Raw genomic sequence first — 18,193 nt, 5'->3', positions numbered from 1 at the left:
CGAGTGGCTGATGACGGAGTGGAAGGCTAAGCACCGCAGCTTTCATGTAACTGATATATCCTTTCCTCTAACGCAGCAACTCCACCACCTCCGCACGACCTTCCTCGATCGCCCAATCCTGCGGCGTTCTTCTATATCGATCTCTCGCATTCGTGTCGGCACCAACCTCAATAAGAATCTTAATCACGGCCCCATGCCCATTCATGGCCGCCAAATGCATCGGTGTCTGCCCTCCACTACCCTCATCTTCGCCCGCGATAGACTTCATGTTTTGGTCCCCCGCCACAATTGCTTCGTAATGTGGTATCCAACCCCCACTCACCCTCGATTCTTTGTTCGCACCCAGCCCAACAAGCGCCCGCACAGTCTCTGCATGACCCCCCGCAGCCGCCCAGTGGAGTGGCGTTCCATTGAAGTTGTCCCTTGCCTCAATGTCCGCCTTGAGCTCAACCAGTGCTTTGACAACACCCGTGATCCCTTTCGAAGCCGCGCCGTGGAGGGGAGTCCGGCCCGGCAAGATTCTTCTCCTCCGTGTCCGCCCCGTGCAAAACCAGCACCCGGGTCGTGCCCTCTTCCCCTTCCGACGCCGCTTGAAAGAGCGGTGACCATCCCCGGCTGGTGGTCGCGTTAAGGGCTTACACCAAATCTCAGCAGCAGTTCTACCACCTCCTGTGTGTCCGTATCGAGCGGCCAGAACCAAAGGCGTCCCACTCATCGGCGGTCTCCGCCTCTATGTTGTCCCTTATCTGACTAGGGCTTCGACAGCGGCCGTATGCCCGTATCTCGCGGCGATAGCAAGCGTTGTTCATCCGTCGGAATTCCTCGCCTCTCTATCGGCGCCGCGCCGTGCAAGTATCTCCACAAGATCGGCATGTCCGTGTCGAGCAGCCGTAGCAAGCGGCGTCCACCCATCCGACGTCCTCGCCTCAATGTCAGCGCCAAGATTGACAACCGCCTTGACAACAGCCAGGTTTCCGTTCGCAATGGCCACATGCAGAGGGGTCTGGCTCCTATCATCTCGTGCGTTCTTGTCGGCACCAAGCTCCACGACCCTCTTGACATCGGCTTCGCTGCCTGTCGCTGCGACCAGGTGGAGTGGTGTCCGCCCGTTGACATCCTTCGTGTGCTTGCAGGAGGGGGGGAGTTTGTTTTCGATGCTGAGAGCGGGGAGAATGCACAAATAGACGTCTTCTAGCCCGCCGAGGCCGGTGGTTTGAATGTCCTGGGCTAGTTTGGAAAGCCGGCTGGTGTGCAGCGCGAAGCTGCGCCGTCGCAAGTCTCCGTTGGTTTCGTCGACTTCGGTGATGCGGATGTCTGCGCTGTCGGCGATGGGTTTTTCTATGGTCTTGGCCATGGTCCACATGAAGGTCGCGAAGAGGTGATGCACGAAGAGGGTCTTCAGGGCGCTGTATGATTCGGTTGCGATGATGGTGTGTGTGGTGGTTTCATCGGGTGCTGAGTCCTGGCCGGGAAGGGGAACTTTGGTGAGTCGCTTTTTGTTGTCCTCTCCGGAGTCGGAATCTCTGACTGTCCACCCCGATGCGTGCCCCAAGATCCGGTGTGACTCTATTTCGATGACCCTACTCTCGTCGGTGGACTTGTCGTCGTTCTGCTCCACTCCAATTACCCTAACAGATCCATCGGGCATCCAGAGACGAAGGTCCTGATACAGGCCGTGGTTGTACGAACTCAGGAGCCGGACACTGCGTTTCGCCAGTGATCCCTTGGATCGAAGCCATTCATCACCTCTTTGGCGCGGCGGCTTTGATTTGAGCCTCCTACCGACCTCTTTATCTTTACGTGCTTCATCAACGAGTCCAGAGTGTGTGGGATTTTCCTGTTCGTGCACCGAATACTGCCAGAGCGACCATGCGGCTTCAAGTTCGTCGGCGTACGCCACCCAATTCCCGCCCTCCTGTCGTTCGACCCGGAAGACTATCGGTTCGTGGTTGGGCTCACCAAAAGGTTTCAAGGCTGGCAGAGACCAATAAAAGTCTTTTCCATCGCGGTCAATGAGGTCACCAAAGGCATCCAGGGTCGCCTCAATCGCACGAGCTAGAGCGATGGCCTCAGGGGATGCAGACCCGTACCAGTCCGCCAGGGCTCCGAGGTCCCGTCTTGTGAGAGTAGCTCTGTGGGAGATGGATCCGCTAATCTCTGTACTGGCGGTAGCGAACTGTTGCTTCAACTTCTCGCTTCTGCCCGGGTCTTCGACGGCAACGACTCTCCAGTCCCAAGGTCGCCCCCTTTTTTTTAACCAAGAGTCCGAGTCGTTGATGGAATCACCGAGAGCCAGAGCTAACCAGTCCATCTCATGGCCCCGAATAAGGGGTTGGGACTGTGGGTTTATTGACAGGTTGCGGCGAACGGAAGCCCTCAAAATGGTCATGGCGATAGTTGCGCCGAGTTGGGCGGCCGAAGCCGACCAGTGCATGCTGCGGAGGCCGACGAACTGAACGATGAAGCCGCATATTCCAACCAAGGAGCCACAAACAGCGGCGATGTGCTCTACATCAATAATTGTACTTTCGGTCCCCTTTTTCTTGGCCCAAGGGGGGAGAAGAGCCAGTTTCCGCCTTGGGGCCCTCCGAGATGTCGTGATGACTGCTTGAGATTGGGCGGGGAAGATGGCAAAAGAATCGAAAGCCTGGTCGTTGACCGTTCCGGATCTCTGCAGCCAGACAACTCGGGCCTCCACGCCCTCCACTGGCCGGTAGCTCGTTTCCAGCGTGCTACTCTCCACGACATGGGCGCATATTAGCATGCTAGCGACTAGAAGAACAGTGCCAATCACAGCGCATGGGAGGGCGTAGCGAGCGACGACGTTGTCGTCCTTAAGCAATGCATACTTTAATGCAGGGAGCTCCGCGGCGATGCCAAAGTACACCAGGATGCCGAGCTGGAGGATGACACCAAACAGGGCAATGGCGTAAAGTTCTCTCCTGCTGATTTGGCTGTGGATATTGAGCGTGAGGTTCGGCGTGGAGACGTCGGTGTTGCGGATGACAGCAACCAAGCGCTTCTTGGACGGAGGATCGCCTTCTGCTGTTTTGTTTTGTAGAGCAGGCAATTCCTGGGAACCAAGCATGGGGAGTGCCTTTTCCGGGTCCCGGGTCTGCGGAGCTTTCTGCGCTTTCTGCTTGGAGTCGGATCTCTCGGAACGGGAATCGTGCCGGCTGTTGGTAGGTTGTTCTCGAGTAGCACCTTTGGTACCATTAGCAAGCTTCAAACGGGATCCGCCCTTTGGTCGGCCGCCGCCAAGGAGGCGCTCCCAAAGTGAAGGCTCTGGTAGGAACGGTGGATTAGTTTTCGCTAGGTCCGAGTCTAGACAGCATTCATTCCAGGACTCACCAAACTTTGTCAGGTATACGCCCATGGCGTCCTTCAGCTCCATGATCGCCAACTCTTGGAGAGGCTGTGTGTCGACGGCCTCTTCTTTTCCGCGGCCGTTTTTGAGGCCTACTTGACTGGTTGTGGCGGCTCCAGTTGCTATCGTTGTTTCCGGCTTGACTTTCGACTCTTGGACAGCATCTCCCTCGCACGTAAGAAGGATGAATTCTCGAATCGGTCCAGCACCCATCACTCTGACAACCTCTTGACCATTCCAAAGTTCGCACACCTCATGTGAGGTGGAGGACATCAACTCGGACTCGGCGACAGCCCGGTTCTCTCTTGCCCGCCCGATAACGGTTTTGAGCCATGTCGGACCGCCCACTCTGATGGCACTAACAATAGCGGTCAGGATCCCCAAAGGCGCGACTGCCAAGATGATGTTATCGGCCCATCCGACCGACTGACTCATGAACTGAGTCGTGACTTTCTCTCCAAACAAGGCCAGCAAGCTGAGGTTAACACAATATCAGTAATACAGGCCTCATACAAGAGATTCGCAGCACCCACGGGGCTAGGTCCGATATCAAATTGTTGGAGAAATCATCTCCGTCATCGGCCACGGCGCACGCGGCGAGCGAGATTACGAGAATGAAGTTGACCGGCTGGATGGTCAACATGTCGGGCAGGCAGCCTAGCAGACTGGCAGAACCCAGGGAGCTAGGTAAGGTGCCTAAGGTAATTTCCCCAAAGTCTTCCCGGTCCGCCTCTTTTCGATGGCTGGGAGAGCGAAGGTGAGGTCTTGACGAGGGCAGATAATGCCCACACAGGTACCGACTATCGACACGCTGTTGAAGGGGGACGGTCTGCGCCACTTCGGCACAGTTTCCAAAAACCAACGAATGCGCACGCACGGCGACCCTGTCCCGCATAACCGCTGCAAGAGGCTTCAATATCGACCAATGCTGTGCGTCGGCCCCCATCTCGCCCCTGTTCGTACATAAGACCCGGCCTCAACGTGGGCGTGGCGGGCAACTCGCCAATCGCTGGAGAATTTGCAGCTGTCAACGAGGGGCCAGCAAGCACCGCAATCAGACATGTGGCTTTTCCCCTGTGCTCATTTTCTGTCCGCAATGTCAAGTCTCAACATATCCGCCAGCACTCGCCGACGAGTTATATGAAAGACGACCTTTTATCCCAACGTACCGCAAGCACAAAGGAGGTTGGAACGCCGTCCACCACTGGCCAAGTGGAAATGTTGAGTTTCAAAGAGGGTCTGCAGTTCGTGTCCTCAGAGAACCAAGGGCTCCCTCATGGCCCGCCCCCAAAAGAAGACGGCGACAATAACAATAACAACAACGACGACGACAGCGAGGACTATGCGCATGACAATTACCTTTCGCACCTTATCAGCCGGCAACAGCACAGGGAGCGCGTATTAATCGGCGAGCTCGAAGCTGTCAAGCGAGAGAACAAACTGATACAGAGCATCCGCTCGCTGCGCCGAGAACGCGATACGCTGCTGGAGAAGGAGCGGGCCTGGCAACAGGAGCGCCTCACTCTCACAAACAAATTACGAAAATTCCGGCCTGAGACAAGTCTGCCGGTTGGTGGTAAGGACGCTGCTGAGGCTGCGCCGGTTACTTCACTTCTCGAGCCTGAGCAAGCGGTCTCAGCCCCGAGCGACATCCAGGAGGGAGTATACAAGCCCGCACAGCCAAAGTTGAACTATGTGGATTGGCCGATTTTTAAATCCCTGCGGAAAAGGTCCGAGGGTGATTCATTCGCCATCGATGTTCTTCAGGGCGAACCGGATGATGAACCAATAATTGCGGTACACCTGAGCCAACCTTTGGTCCCAGAACGCATTCGCATCAACTCCCGGCATATCATCAGGATCCTAGACCACATAAGTGGCGAAGCACTATCAGCATATGGGGGCTCCGTTGTCATGACACGGCCATTCAAATTTCTGGCCTACTACAAGGAGGCCATCCAGCAGAAGTTCAGCGAGCTCAAACATAGATTCGAAAGCGACAACACGAGCGTCACCCAACAACTCGCAAGTGATGCAAATGCGGAAACTGGTTTCGTCGACAGCAACGGGGACGAATTCACAGAGTCTCTTGTTGCCTACGAACAGCTGAGATGCTTAATCGCTTTCATGGACGCAGAAGTACGGCTAAAAGTGCACCATCACAGTTGGGGAGGCGGGAAGGCGGTTGCTTTCGCTGACATGTGGTACCTGTTTAAGCCCGGTGACGAGGTCACCAGCCGGGACTGCCGGCAGGTATACCGGGTGGTCGGTACGAGCAGTCCCGGCCACCCTGTGCTCCCATCATGGAACGGGAATGACATCGAGACTAATGACAAGATGGTCAAAACCGCCATTACATTGCGCTGCGTGTACATCGACTTTGACGGCAACCAGCTCGGACCCGTGAGCCAAGTCTTCCAAATCACCCCCTTCGACGGGACACGCGCGATCACATCGCTTGAAGTGTTCCCGATTCGATACGCCGATCACATTGACCACCAAGAACTCATCACACGTGGCCGCAGGTTCCTCCACGCACTCAACGCCAAATATATGTACTACACTGGCCGGACGATAGAACCACAAGAAACTGTACACAGTCATGTTGTTGTCGACTTCGAGGCAGCGCTAGCCCGGGACCACGGGGGGGTTGATGGTGGGTGGCAGCCTAAGATTCAGTCCATCCTTGGCCACACGACGCTGCCCAAGATTGCCGACCGGGTATGCCGTGGCGCCTGCTGCCTTGGCGAGAATGTCTACAGAGACAATGATTTCGACGCGAAGCGTAACCAGGAGTACATCGCTAGAATGGTGTCGGAGGACGTCACTGTCAGCCAGCCCCCCTCGCTCATCCTTCATCCAAAGCCCCTTCACGTTCTGCAGTCGGAAAGCGGCCCCGCCGACAGTGAACTAGTAGTCACCACCTACCGTGTCCTTGGTTTCATTCTCAAGAGCCGGAGATGGGGTACGATATATCCTCTACGGTGCTTACCCCGCATAACACCGTAGCAATTGACTGACGGGGAAATATAGCCCAACTAGACGTCGACTGCCTTACCATTACTACTTTTTCCGAATCACTCTTCGATCGACTTGTCTTGCCATCCGGATACAAAGAGATGATCCTTTCATCTATCGCACAACATTACCAGAGTAACAGCTCCTCCTTGATAGCTGAACACTCTGGACAGGATATTATTCGAGGCACAGGTCAGTGCTCCTTGTCGCCCTACCAGCTTCAGTTGGCATTTCTAACGCTCCGTTCGTAATTAGGCACTGGCCTGATTATACTGCTACATGGCCCCCCAGGCGTGGGAAAGACCACCACCGTTGGTAAGTAACGCTTCTGCGTCTTCATCGTCGAGGAAATATTGAATCTCAAACTAAACTTGTGGACGTTATAGAGGCGGCAGCCCATGAATTTAAGAAGCCTTTAATGACAATAAACTGTGGTCGGTGCACAATTCTTCCACCACCGTGTTATCGGTAATTTCTGAACCTTCTACTAAAACATAAATGATCCTCTAGGTGACGTGGGGACTCACCCGGCTGAAGTCGAAAGATTCCTGGAAACCATCTTTGAACTTGCAAAGCGATGGGACTGCGTTCTTCTTCTCCAAGAGGCCGACGTATTCCTATCAGCCAGAGAAGCCCATGACGTTATTCGAAGTGGTTTAGTCGCAGGTTAGGCTTATCCCTGATCAATATCGTTGTTGCTAGCATCATCACTGACGTTCTACAAAGTATTCCTGCGTGTCTTGGAGTACTACACTGGACTTCTCTTCCTAACAACGAACCGAATCGGCCACTTTGATCAAGCCTTTGCTTCCCGCATCCACCTCACGCTACCCTATCCGCAACTAGATCTGGATTCGACACTCGCGATATTTACATTGAGCCTGCAGCTAATCCAATCTCGGTTCAAGATGAGGGATCTGAACTTTACGATTGACTGGGACGATGTCATTCGTTTTGCCCGAGCGTACTGGACAAACAATGAATTCGGGCGTTGGAACGGACGTCAGATTCGCAACAACTGCTAAACGGCGTTGGCACTAGCTGAATACGAAGCTCAGAGCGGCAACCATCAGGCGGTAGTCAGGCTGGAGGCGAAGCACTTTGAGACAGTTTCGCGCCCGCATCTCAGGCTCAACTCGTATCTCACCGGTGCGAAAGATACTGAGGTTGAGGGACCTGTCAGGGCTTTGGGCTCTCGCGCTTTGGGACGAGAGACGGCCGGTGGGAAGGAGCTTTTACCTCATATCTGAAGCGGCAACGAAAGGGTGCCGAAGGCCCGGGGCTTATTACAGCCCACTGAGCTGAATATCGCAGCGGATGGGTCGACGATTGATGCTTTCTTTCCCCTGAAATCTGAAAGGTTTAACTCAAGGAAGTGATCAGGACTGTCATTTTGTGGCGTTGGTTTCATCAAACGGGCATATATATGTCAGATCAACACTACATCTTCTAGTCTTCCCTCGACGCCATCGTTCACCAGTTCGCCATTCATAACTCCATGGACGTAACACTCGCCACGGAACACAAACGTAACCCTCCCATCCTGCCCTTCCCGCCGCCGCAACACGTATGGTACCGCACCCCCTTCCAACAACCACACCTCATCCCCAACCTCACACGTCTCCGAGCATACCCCCATCCACTCGTCCCCCGTCCGGAACAAACAACGATACAGCATCAACCTCCTAACCTGGTCCTTAAACTCCTGCGGCGAGACCACACACTCCGGCCACGGCCCCTCGCCCCTCTTCGCCCTAGCCACCTCCTCCCCATGCACCCGCAAGTCCTCCAACCCGGGCACCAACACTCTCCTCTCCAAGTCCCCAATCACCCTCTCCACCTCGGCCCACCGCCCCTCACACTCCCGCACCCTCTCCACCGAATACCCCTCATCGCCCGACCGCAACAGACACCCGGAATACACCTGCCCCAGCGCCGCCAGCAGCCACTCGCGGAAACTCACCATCACGCGGCCCGTCTCGTCGGGCGTGCCGCGGTTGACGTTGCTGTACTCGTGGCAGGTGATGGTATGCACGAGCGCCGCCTCGCGGAACTGGCCCTCGAGGGTGCCTTCGGGCCCGTCGGAGGCCGGGAAGGTGACGTGTGGGTAGTGCAGGGGTAGGGCGGCGAGGAATTGCAGGACGGTTTCGGCGAGGCGGATGTTCATGGGCGCTTCGTAGGTGGTTTTGAGGGTGATGGTGTCGAGGCGGAGGCCACGGAGGTGGAGCTCGCCGGTGGGGGTGGTTGTTCGAGGTGGTGGGGAGTTTGAGGGGGTGGTTGGTGAGGAGGGGGGGATGCAGGCTGTGAAGGGGGTGTCGAAGGGGCCGAGGGGCCAGGGGAACTTGGCGGTTGTTAGGTCGGGGACCCAGGAGGGGAGGTTGGAGAGTTTGCGGTAGTAGGGATGCTCGACGAAGGAGAGGAGGGTGAGGTGTGGGCAGTTGAGGAGGAGGGTCCTCGCGGCGTTGATGTAAACTTCCTCGGCGGTGATGGTAGCGTTGACGGGGAAGGGTAGAGGGGTTCCCTTAGGTAGGGCCTGCTGGAGTATCCCCACCGTTGCGAAGACCTTGTCCTGCTGGGCGAAACAATCCCGTCTCCTGACGGATGATAAGGCACCCCACCAATGCTCTGCCCATCCACTCTCCTCGAAGGCCCGGCTTCGATGTTGCCCCTGCATCCCGCTGATATCCGTGATCCCGAACCCCCTGGTGACCGCGTCCGTGTACTCATTGCTCAGCATCTCCCCAGCCAACGAATTCAACACATCAATCCACCCTGCGTGTCCTAGGAAGTACGCGAACCCCGTCATCTCCTCCCAGCTCAGCTCCTCGCCACCCACCCCAGCCATCGTATCAAACTTCCCCGCTACCACGACCTCTTGCACAATCCACACGCGGTGAAAATACCTCCTCGTCCGATAAAACGCCCAATAGTCCGTCCACGCCGTAGCCCAATGCCCACCCATCGGCTCCTCCTTAAGCCCAACCACGTCCTTCCAAAACCGCCCATCCACAAAATTCCCCTCCCTCAACTTCAACAACCCCTCGGCCCGCCCAACCTCCTGCACAAACCTTCCAATCGCCGGAAACACCACGCGATGCCACCAGCAAAACACCCCCAACCTCTTCTCATCCGCCCCCAACCACCCCAACACCCTCCCCGACAGCGAATATACCTCCCCCATCAACGGAATCTGACTGGCCTTCTCATCCGCATTCTTCTGATCAATACAAACCGCATCGATCCACAGCTGCGCGACCTGCTCAAATGACAGCCGCCGCCCATCCTCCCCCCGCGGCTTCAGGTGCCGATGCGGAAAACCCGCGAGGTAGGCGCGGAAAAAGTCGGACAAGTTGCCCGTGCCGGGCAGGCGGCGCAGGTCCGGGGTGTAGGCGTCGAGCAGGGCGCCCTCGGTGGTGGCGAGGTCGTCGCGGCGGCGGAAGGTGCTGAAGGCGTCGGGCGGGACGATGATCAGCTCGACGGGGTCGGGGCTGGGGGCGAGAGGGGGGGAGGGGTCGACGTCGAAGGGCTCGATGGCTGAGCCCCAGGTGTAGGAGAGGGCGGTGAAGCGGTGGGTGATGGCGTCGATGGAGTGGGCGGTGAGGGTGATGTAGGCTTGGGAGAGGACTTTGTCGTAGTAAAGGAGGCGGATGAGGCGGATGTGGCGTGGGGAGGGGAGGGGGCTGTAGGTGTAAGGGGGCCGTGAGCGGCGGGGGTTGGGGTTCGATTGGGAACGCGGGCGTGTCATTGTGGGTGGGAGGCTCACGGTGTGACGGAGAATGAACTATGTTTGCTTCGTTCACGACCTGGTATTTAGTTATGTCTTTGAACTAGAAAGTGGTGCTGACGTTAGGCAGCCATTTCGATGCCCAGCCGCTGCCCAGCTTCAGTGGCGGAGCCAGAAAACGGGTCAGGTTATATGAGGGAGGCCGCCATCACGAAACACCCTCCCTTGGCGCGGTAGTCTCATGATCAATACAATAAACTCTACCATGTTCCTCTTTGGGTCTCATTTCTTGCCATGTCACGATTGTGGCCTTGTTATGTGATCAACTTGGAGCTTTAACGCCTCCCCCGTCACAAACCAGTTTCTCCCTTCTGCTCAGCCAGCTTCTTCTGCCATGGTAGCGGTTCCTTTGCGACTTGCACCGGCCCAATATCTCCATCCTCAGATCGCCTCTTCTGCCATGCGTCGATGTCTCTATGGTCGACCCAGTTTCCATGTAGCCCCAACTTCAATTTCAGGGGCAGGTGAATCACCGCTACCGGCCCTTTGGCCAGATTCTGCGCGTCAAAAATGACAACATCGTTGCGTAATTGGTCGAGATGGTTGAGCAGCGCAATGAGATACCCTTCACCCTCGGCTCCTCCTTCGCGAGGGATAAAGGTGGGTTCTTGAAACGTCATGGTCGGGCCGGAGAAGTAGACGTCTTCCAAACCAAATTTCCCGTCCCCCTCACCTTCTCCGGAAGCACCATTCTCTGTTGACTCTCCCGTGTGATAGTTTTTCCCAGACCAGGTGTAATGACCAAGGCAGTTGAATAACCCACCCGCCGGAGGGCCGCATGCGGCAAAGTCGTAGGGTTTGGTCGGATCCACGACAGCTTGCCAGAAATGGCGGTACGGCTTTGTGTTGTAACGTTCATCGATGCGCGAGAACTCGCCGTTGGTGAGCCAAGTAAGCGTTGGCTTCACTCGCTCGTCCGCAACCCAAACATCGGCATCCCTGGCGTCTAGAGTGCGAATGGCGGACTTTTTGGCCTTGGGGTCAAAGATCCAGCGGGTCGTGGGCGAGGACAGTTTGTTGCGCTTAGCGATGCCGTCGGGGGGCGTTATGTTGTCGTCGGGCGGGAAGAAGAAGAAGACGTTGCCATCGGCGACTGTCAAATCGAACACGATCTCTCCCGATGGCAGCTCGTAACAGCCCGCAACATGGCCGTGGAAGGCTAAAAGCACCACCGTTAGTACTTCGGCCATCCCACAAGCAGCACCATGTCCACATACCGTTGTCAGCCCTAAACCAGATGATATCCTCACTCTTCGCCCCCCGTCTCGGAACAACACCATACCACTGATCCTCGTTCGGATCCCACGCAAACTTATTCCCACCCCTCTTCATCCTCTCCAAGTTCATCTTGATCGGCGTCAACGCCAACACAACCCAATTCTCACTAATCCCACAATCATGAATCATGCCCGCAAACGGCGCCTTATACCAGCACTCCTCCACCTTCCTCCCATCCCCATTCACCGTCCACACCGCCACATCCACACTACAATCCGACCCATCCCCACCCGCCTCATACGCAAAACACACCATCTCGCCCGTCCGCGGATCCACCTTCGGATGCGCCGTAAACGTCGGGCTCACAATCTGCCCCTCAAAATCATACCTTCCCAGCGTCTCCAACGTGACCGGATCCATCGCAAACGGCGGACCATCCTCCTTCATCGCCAACAACACCCCCCTCCAAAACACCACATTCGTATTACTCGCCGTCCTAATCACCCCCTTGACACTCTCATTATCCGTCCACGGATTCCGATACCGTCCAAACAAGCTCCTTCCCGCCCGCGCCTCCTTCTCAAACCTATCCGTACGGACATACCTCTGCCGCAGAGCCGCCCGACCATTCTCAATCCGCACCGCAGTTACCGCACCGTCGCCGTTGAAGTGGATGTCGTCCTCGAAGAGCGGCGGGAAGCGGTGGTCGGGCTGCACGCGGAAGAAGGTGCCGTCGAGGTCGGCGGGGATGGTGCCGGTGACTTCGAGGTCGTCGACGGTGCCTTCGAAGCGGCAGGGCTTGTTCATGGAGGCGAAGGTCGGGGTGCGTGGGAAGCGCGTGGGTGTCGGGGTGGTGAGGCGGTTGGCCGTGTAGTTGGGGGCGAGGGAGGCGGCGAGGTCGTGGATGTGCGCCATGGTGGTGGTTGGTTGATGGGGGTTAGGGGACGCGGTGGGTGTGGTGATGGTGGACGGCCCGGATTATTGGTGGTTTGCGGAATGAAGGAGAACCCTGGAAGAGTGAAGGAGAGCCATGGGAGTGGAAAAGACGGCAAGACTGAATCAATGATGCAACAGGAGTAATATCACACTCTGCAAGTATGCCTTTCTCAAAGCTCGGAATATCTACCGAGCACGGTAGGACTCCAAACCGCCTGGGGGACCCCGCAAATATGCCGGACTCGGGTATTCGGATGCGGGCCGAAGCATGGCAGTGGAACGAAATGGAAAACACCCCATTGGCATAACTTGTGCATGGATCGCCAGCCAGGGCGAGAGTCGGGGTAAGCGAGTGCGGGGCAGGCGCTAACTCCCCAACTTTCGGCAGTCAACCATAATGCAGGATGTCTGAGGGGACATTGTGGTTAGCATGGCTATTAGTGCGAAACCAAGGCGGGAAAACGAAGGGACCACGCGGAGACAAGGATACAGAGACCCGTGCGAGGGATAGAGATGAGCCGCTCGATTAAGAAGCCGGGAAACAGTGGCAGGGCGGAGAATTGCGGGCACGGTGACACCGCAGCAGCAATTTAACACGTATCGATGAACGAGGTCTTGGACTTCATTGTGTTTGCATGTCCTGCTGTAATTCATGAACACTACAACGTTGCCCTGGCTTCGCCCCATGCCCCCCGAGACCCAACGAGGAACAGCTTAATCCACCTTATTCTCGACAAGTTCCGGCAGCACTTTCTCCCCGGGTTTCGACTCCCGCGCGGTCGCCCCAGGCCTGCTCTGTCCCTCGGGCAATGCCAGCGTCAGCGGCGGATCGCTAGTGTCGACATCAGTTCCATAGACAGGCGCGCGCAGATCATCCGGCGCTGTAGGCTTGCCCGTCACAGGATGGGGGTAGTGGAAGGGCACGACACGAGTGTCGGGCCAGAGCATCTTCTGCTCAAAGATCTCATCCGGGCCCAGAGGGTCTTCCGGGTAGGTGACAGTCGGCCACGGGATGTAGTTCTTCTTCGTGTGACTCCAGCCCTTCTCAAATTCTGCGTGCCAAAAGGGGAAGTAGCGGTAACGGAAGAGCTTCCACGCGCCGTTCTCCTTGATGTACTCGTTCTCGTATAGGCCACCCTCCCACCACTGTCGATGGCCACGCGGGTAGTACTCCTCAATGCTTTGGTGGGTGCCGGCCTGCATGAGGGCACGCATGCGGCACCAGGCGTGGGTGCCCGACTCGTCAACGTCGACAATATCCTGCATCATGATGTGGTCTAACAACCAGCCGTATACGGGTCCGTTGCGCCCCTTCACGAAGGTATTTTGGAAGCGTCCCTGGTAGAGGCGCTTGATGCCTTCTTTGCCGCGGTACCGCGACCCGAGAAATTCCACGTAGGCGTCAGGGTGATCCGAAAACATGTCGACGACCTGCAATGGCGAGGTTAGCCATGCTGCTGTGGTTAGCCTCGACAGGGCTGCGGGGCACGTACTTCATTGTATAAACACTTGTCCAAATAGTAGCCGTACTTGTGGTGCGTCTTGCGAACCTCGGCTTCATCTACAGGTCCCCCCTGTTAGAGAACTGAGGACCCGAATCCCGGAGGCAACCTGCCTGACACCCGTGCGAGTTCCTTCTGGAGGACCTGCACCTGCTTCTTCAGTTCGGCGAATTCCTGCTCCATCGTACCGACAAGGGGATTGGTGATCTGGTGGGTTTCAACTGCTTCGAGATGCGGACTCGATGGTATTGGAATGTGATGGCGGCAAGTCGCAGTCGTTGAATGCTACCTCGGTGTGGGGGGGCGAGCGGAATGAAGTACTGTGCGAGGTATCATGGCGGGCGACGTCACCCGTCCATAGTCCAAACCGGGAAGTATACCCAGCGACCAGGCGGGGTGGTGGTGCATTGTTCCGTCGGCAAATCGTCTAAAACTCCTTTACGCGTGGTCGGAGAAGTCGGGGTGGTTTGATGTCGTGTTATTCGGGTCGCTGGTGCGGAGTAAGTCCCGGAAAAGCTTCTGCGCAGGGTTCCCATTGTTTGCAATTGCAACGGGCAAACAGCGACACCGGAAGTCGGGTGCCTTTGGTTGCCTGCCGCTTCTCCATCCTCTCCTCGATGTCAAATGCGTGCCGCGCGTTTCTTTTCCAGCTCGTAAATCGGACCACAGTTGCGCGGCGGGGGTCGTGTCCATTGATTTTCGGGGGTTCAAGCGCTTGCATGGATTTGTTGCTGAGCGAGTCAGTCGTGTCTTTTGTGAGTTAGATGACTTCGGTTGGTTCCGACGGTGTCCGCATGCATTCGCAGGGTCCTGATTGCTGCTGCGCCGCGGCGGCGTTCTCTTCCCGAACACGGCGGTCAAGGGTTTTTCATCATTGACGATGACTCTCGGTGACGGTCCCCGGTCCCCAGGGAAAGGATAGATGATCGGCATTGTAGATGGAGAATAATCGCTGCTGTTGCGGCCATGGCAGGTCCAATGCGGGGTCCCAGAAGATCGAGATCGCCAAGTCAAAGACCCTTTTGAGGGCCTCGAAGGTTTCCGCTCCTTCCTCAGGGACTCGAAACAGCCCGCCAAGCGACCCTCGACCCTCTTTGGCCACCCCCAACCTGGCAAGTCAGTCTGTGGGGCAAAAGAACAATGCTCTGAAGCTGGGAGGACAATAGGATGCACGTCAAGGGCACAAGTCGCCATCGGCCAATTACTTGTTAGTCCGCTTAATTCCGCACAATCCAACAACACATCGCCCGCTTCATGCGCTGCCTGGCTGGCGCCACTCGAGTCATTCCGCAGACCATCGCGTTGTTAGATTGCTGTGGAAAAAAAACATTATCAAAATTAGGTACCAAAGTTCTGAGCTAACCTGACTCGCAGGGGATCCTGTTGGAAGACCAACAGCCACCATTCCACGGTTATCACACAAATGTTTGGAGCTGACAACAGTCTGGTTGGGATTCTTGGAGCAGCCCAGAAATCATCAATTGAAGGTTGTCCTTGTTTCTGTCTTCAGTGGCGGGCCCCGCCCTGATCTCCTTTTATTGCTTCTTGTTCAGCTCCTGGAACCCTTTTTGCACTAGCGCATCGACAGCCGAGATTCCGTGTTTCAAGTGCCACAACTTCCAACAGATCCGTTTGTGGTCAACATCTGACTGCAACCTCGAACTTTGTTAACGGGGGATCGATTCGAAACCAAAGGGCGAAACTGTTGACGGAACAGGTACCCGGCGAACAGGGGAAAGACGGTGCGGGACGCTGTGGGCCAGGGAGCAGAAAGGGTGGAGAGGCGAGCATTAAAAGTGGTTATGGCCATGGAAATAAGATGGTAACTGGTCATGGCTGGAGGAGGGAATTGCCTGGAAGCAGGGGTCGGAGATCTCTCCGAAACTCGGGGAAAAGCAAGCAATGAACAGCAGGGTTCACCGGATGCAGCCCGAGGAGAACTACTCGCGACCCAACGAGTCACAATGCACGGGCGCCTGCCCACAATTCTAAGCTTCTAGCCGCAGCCCTCTATCTTCGGGGGGCTTAACGGTGAGGCTTGCTCGGGATAAGCCAAGACCAGACTCTTCAAATTCTCCCCCCTCCCCCCGTCGTCCTTCTTCCATTCTCGAGACCCGCGAACCCAACCTAAGCCAACCCAACCTAAGCGCTAACCAACCTGAACTCTACCTGTCCCTGCGCGGTGGCAGTGGCCCGAGTAAATCCCCCGGCTTTTCGTCCCCCCTCACTAGCATACGGCCCCGCCCCGGCGCCCCCCTCCCATGCAGACAGACACGATGACGACGGTTAGCGGCACAGAGCGGTTATCGCCGCTACCCCCACGCCACGATCTGGGCGATGATGTGGTTCTAACACCGAGACAGCCTGGCTCACCGTCCCAGCCCCCGATGAGAGCACACAAACCCGTGCGAAATCGATTATCAAGGAGGGAACAGAGCAAGTATGCATGTTTCAGATGTCAGAAGAAGAAGACAAAAGTACCACCCTCTCCACTGCAATCGAGCTGTTCAAATATTTGTGAGAAGACCTAACAGTGCCCAGTGCAACCGCCTACGGTCAAACACACGGTGTGAGGCATGTATCAAGCGCAATAATGTGTGTGAGTATGACGTGAGGGAGGGCGCCGTCTCGCGGTATGCCCACTTGAAACAGACGTCCGAGCAACTGGAAAAGGAGAACGGGAATTATAAGGGTTTCCTAGCCAGCATTTTCTCCCGCCCTGACTGCGAAAAACTCGAGATCTTTCGGAAACTGGGCACCACTGAAAACCCGCTTTCGACTCTGGAGGATGTCAACACGGCCGACGGTCTACACAGCGCCAATGTGGAGGTTGCTAGAATGGATGCGCAAGCCCTGGAGGAAAGCGCCCTCAAGTTGCCAGCACAACCCTGGACGACGGTTGCCGGGGACGGCCTGGTCTCACACCTGATCACAGATTTCTTCGACCGAGACGAGGGCGCACCCTTTGCGAACGCCATCTCACTCGTCGACCCGGAGCTCTTTGTGAGAGACATGTCACTTGGAGATGCCACACACAGCGAGTTTTGCTCTCCGTTTCTTGTTAATACCATTTGCGGTCTACGCTCCGTAAGTCATTCCACGGCTTCTACTTGATGCCCTTGCTAATCCCGTCGTGGGCACTGTTGTAGTTGTTCTCTGATAAAATCAGACGTGCGAATCAGGCCACGGGCACAAATCTAACCAAGTTATTTGTGAGCCAGGCCAGACAGCACTTTGATGTCGAGGCCGATAACCGCTGCCTCAAGACAGTCCAAGCCCTCTATCTATTCTTTTTGTTGACATGTCATTTCACCACCGACAGAGCGGGCTCCATGTACCGCTTGGCAGCCTTGGAACTGCTCGGAAAACTGGAGGTGGAAAAGGTCTTGACTAAGCCCGGGGGTAAGAGTCGTGTGGATGACGAAAAACGCCGCGCCATGTACAGGACGTACTGGGGCATCTTCAACTTTGAGTGGTACACCAATTTCCTGTTTTTTCCCCTACCGTTTTTATCCATGAATCCTAACAACTGCAAGCATCCTCTGCCACACGTATCTCAAACCCCCACCCCTCACTCTGCTGCCACCAGCTTGCCTCTCCGACAGCACAGGCGCTGCCATGAACATCTTTGGCGCGCCCGTTGGCCTAGATCAGCCCCCAGTTGTAAGCCGAATATCAGCTCTGCAATACCGCGTCGTGGTCTACAACACCAATCCCCGAGCGCCGGCAGGGGACGAGATGGACATGCGGGTCCGACAAGACCTCCTCTTCCAACTCAATGCCCTCGAAACCTCGCTGCCACCAGAGTTGCGCTACGAGACCAACCCCAACCGGCAAACAACCCAAATAAAGTACGTCTCAACCCCCACCCCCTTTCCTAGAAAGACCTCTCCATTAACCCATCTCCCTCCCTCTCTCCCAGAATCCGCCTCAACATGGTAGCCTACAACATCCTGCGGCCCCTCCCCTCCACCACCCCAATCACCCTCCCAACCCCCACCACCTCCTCCACCACCTCAACCACACCCTCCACCACCACAACCGCCAAGTCCCTCCTCCTCGCCCTCTCCGCGCGCGACATCCACCTCATGCACAGATACCTAACGCAACGCGCGGCGCTCAAATACCCCCCGGCCCTAGTCATCCCGCTGTGGAGCGCCGTCTTCACGCTGGTGCCCTTCCTGGCCGACCTGGCACCCACGACATCTTCGCGCGCGGGTGGGCGCTGGTCGAGGTGTTTGAGCCCGACATGCGCGGGGTGCGGACGTTCCGGCGCGGGGATCCTGGCCCGCCGCGTGGAAGATCGGGGTGGCGATTCCCGAGGCGGCGGCCGGAGGTGTTTGGATGGGCTGGAGGGGGAGGGAGCGC

The 18,193-nt window shown here is 56.6% G+C and overlaps 6 protein-coding genes across 6 annotated transcripts in view; 2 read left to right on the top strand and 4 right to left on the bottom strand.

The window, feature by feature from the left end:
* Nucleotides 1-67: 67 nt before the first annotated feature.
* On the bottom strand, nucleotides 68-4,010 carry CHGG_00233 (uncharacterized protein; the record flags this gene model as incomplete). The annotated part of the gene is made up of 4 exons (XM_001219453.1): nucleotides 68-730; nucleotides 863-3,324; nucleotides 3,601-3,842; nucleotides 3,901-4,010. The coding sequence occupies 4 exons, from the start codon at nucleotides 4,008-4,010 to the stop codon at nucleotides 68-70; spliced, it is 3,477 nt and encodes a 1,158-aa protein (XP_001219454.1).
* Nucleotides 4,011-4,585: 575 nt separating this feature from the next.
* Nucleotides 4,586-6,804, top strand: CHGG_00232 (uncharacterized protein; the record flags this gene model as incomplete). The annotated part of the gene is made up of 4 exons (XM_001219452.1): nucleotides 4,586-6,351; nucleotides 6,559-6,577; nucleotides 6,677-6,700; nucleotides 6,772-6,804. 4 exons carry the CDS (start codon nucleotides 4,586-4,588, stop codon nucleotides 6,802-6,804), a joined length of 1,842 nt encoding a protein of 613 aa, XP_001219453.1.
* Nucleotides 6,805-7,814: 1,010 nt separating this feature from the next.
* Nucleotides 7,815-10,130, bottom strand: CHGG_00231 (uncharacterized protein; the record flags this gene model as incomplete). Its single annotated transcript, XM_001219451.1, has 1 exon — nucleotides 7,815-10,130. One exon carries the CDS (start codon nucleotides 10,128-10,130, stop codon nucleotides 7,815-7,817), a length of 2,316 nt encoding a protein of 771 aa, XP_001219452.1.
* Nucleotides 10,131-10,459: 329 nt separating this feature from the next.
* CHGG_00230 (uncharacterized protein) lies at nucleotides 10,460-12,302 on the bottom strand (the record flags this gene model as incomplete). The annotated part of the gene is made up of 2 exons (XM_001219450.1): nucleotides 10,460-11,328; nucleotides 11,387-12,302. The coding sequence occupies 2 exons, from the start codon at nucleotides 12,300-12,302 to the stop codon at nucleotides 10,460-10,462; spliced, it is 1,785 nt and encodes a 594-aa protein (XP_001219451.1).
* Nucleotides 12,303-13,037: 735 nt separating this feature from the next.
* CHGG_00229 (uncharacterized protein) lies at nucleotides 13,038-13,745 on the bottom strand (the record flags this gene model as incomplete). The annotated part of the gene is made up of 1 exon (XM_001219449.1): nucleotides 13,038-13,745. One exon carries the CDS (start codon nucleotides 13,743-13,745, stop codon nucleotides 13,038-13,040), a length of 708 nt encoding a protein of 235 aa, XP_001219450.1.
* Nucleotides 13,746-16,418: 2,673 nt separating this feature from the next.
* The window catches only part of CHGG_00228 (uncharacterized protein), a gene marked incomplete at both ends in the record, with an annotated part of 3,091 nt that continues 1,316 nt past the window's right edge, over nucleotides 16,419-18,193 (top strand). Inside the window, 5 exons of the mRNA XM_001219448.1 lie at nucleotides 16,419-16,424; nucleotides 16,478-16,912; nucleotides 16,975-17,300; nucleotides 17,431-17,676; nucleotides 17,748-18,120. Coding sequence (XP_001219449.1) covers nucleotides 16,419-16,424; nucleotides 16,478-16,912; nucleotides 16,975-17,300; nucleotides 17,431-17,676; nucleotides 17,748-18,120 — 1,386 coding nt within the window. The remainder of the gene's footprint in view (nucleotides 16,425-16,477; nucleotides 16,913-16,974; nucleotides 17,301-17,430; nucleotides 17,677-17,747; nucleotides 18,121-18,193) is intronic.

This window comes from Chaetomium globosum, genomic scaffold, assembly GCF_000143365.1.
Source record: "Chaetomium globosum CBS 148.51 scaffold_1 genomic scaffold, whole genome shotgun sequence".
NCBI classification, from domain to species: Eukaryota; Fungi; Ascomycota; class Sordariomycetes; order Sordariales; family Chaetomiaceae; genus Chaetomium; species Chaetomium globosum.
Note: the sequence above shows the minus strand (reverse complement) of the source record. Positions and strands in the feature narration are given on the sequence as shown.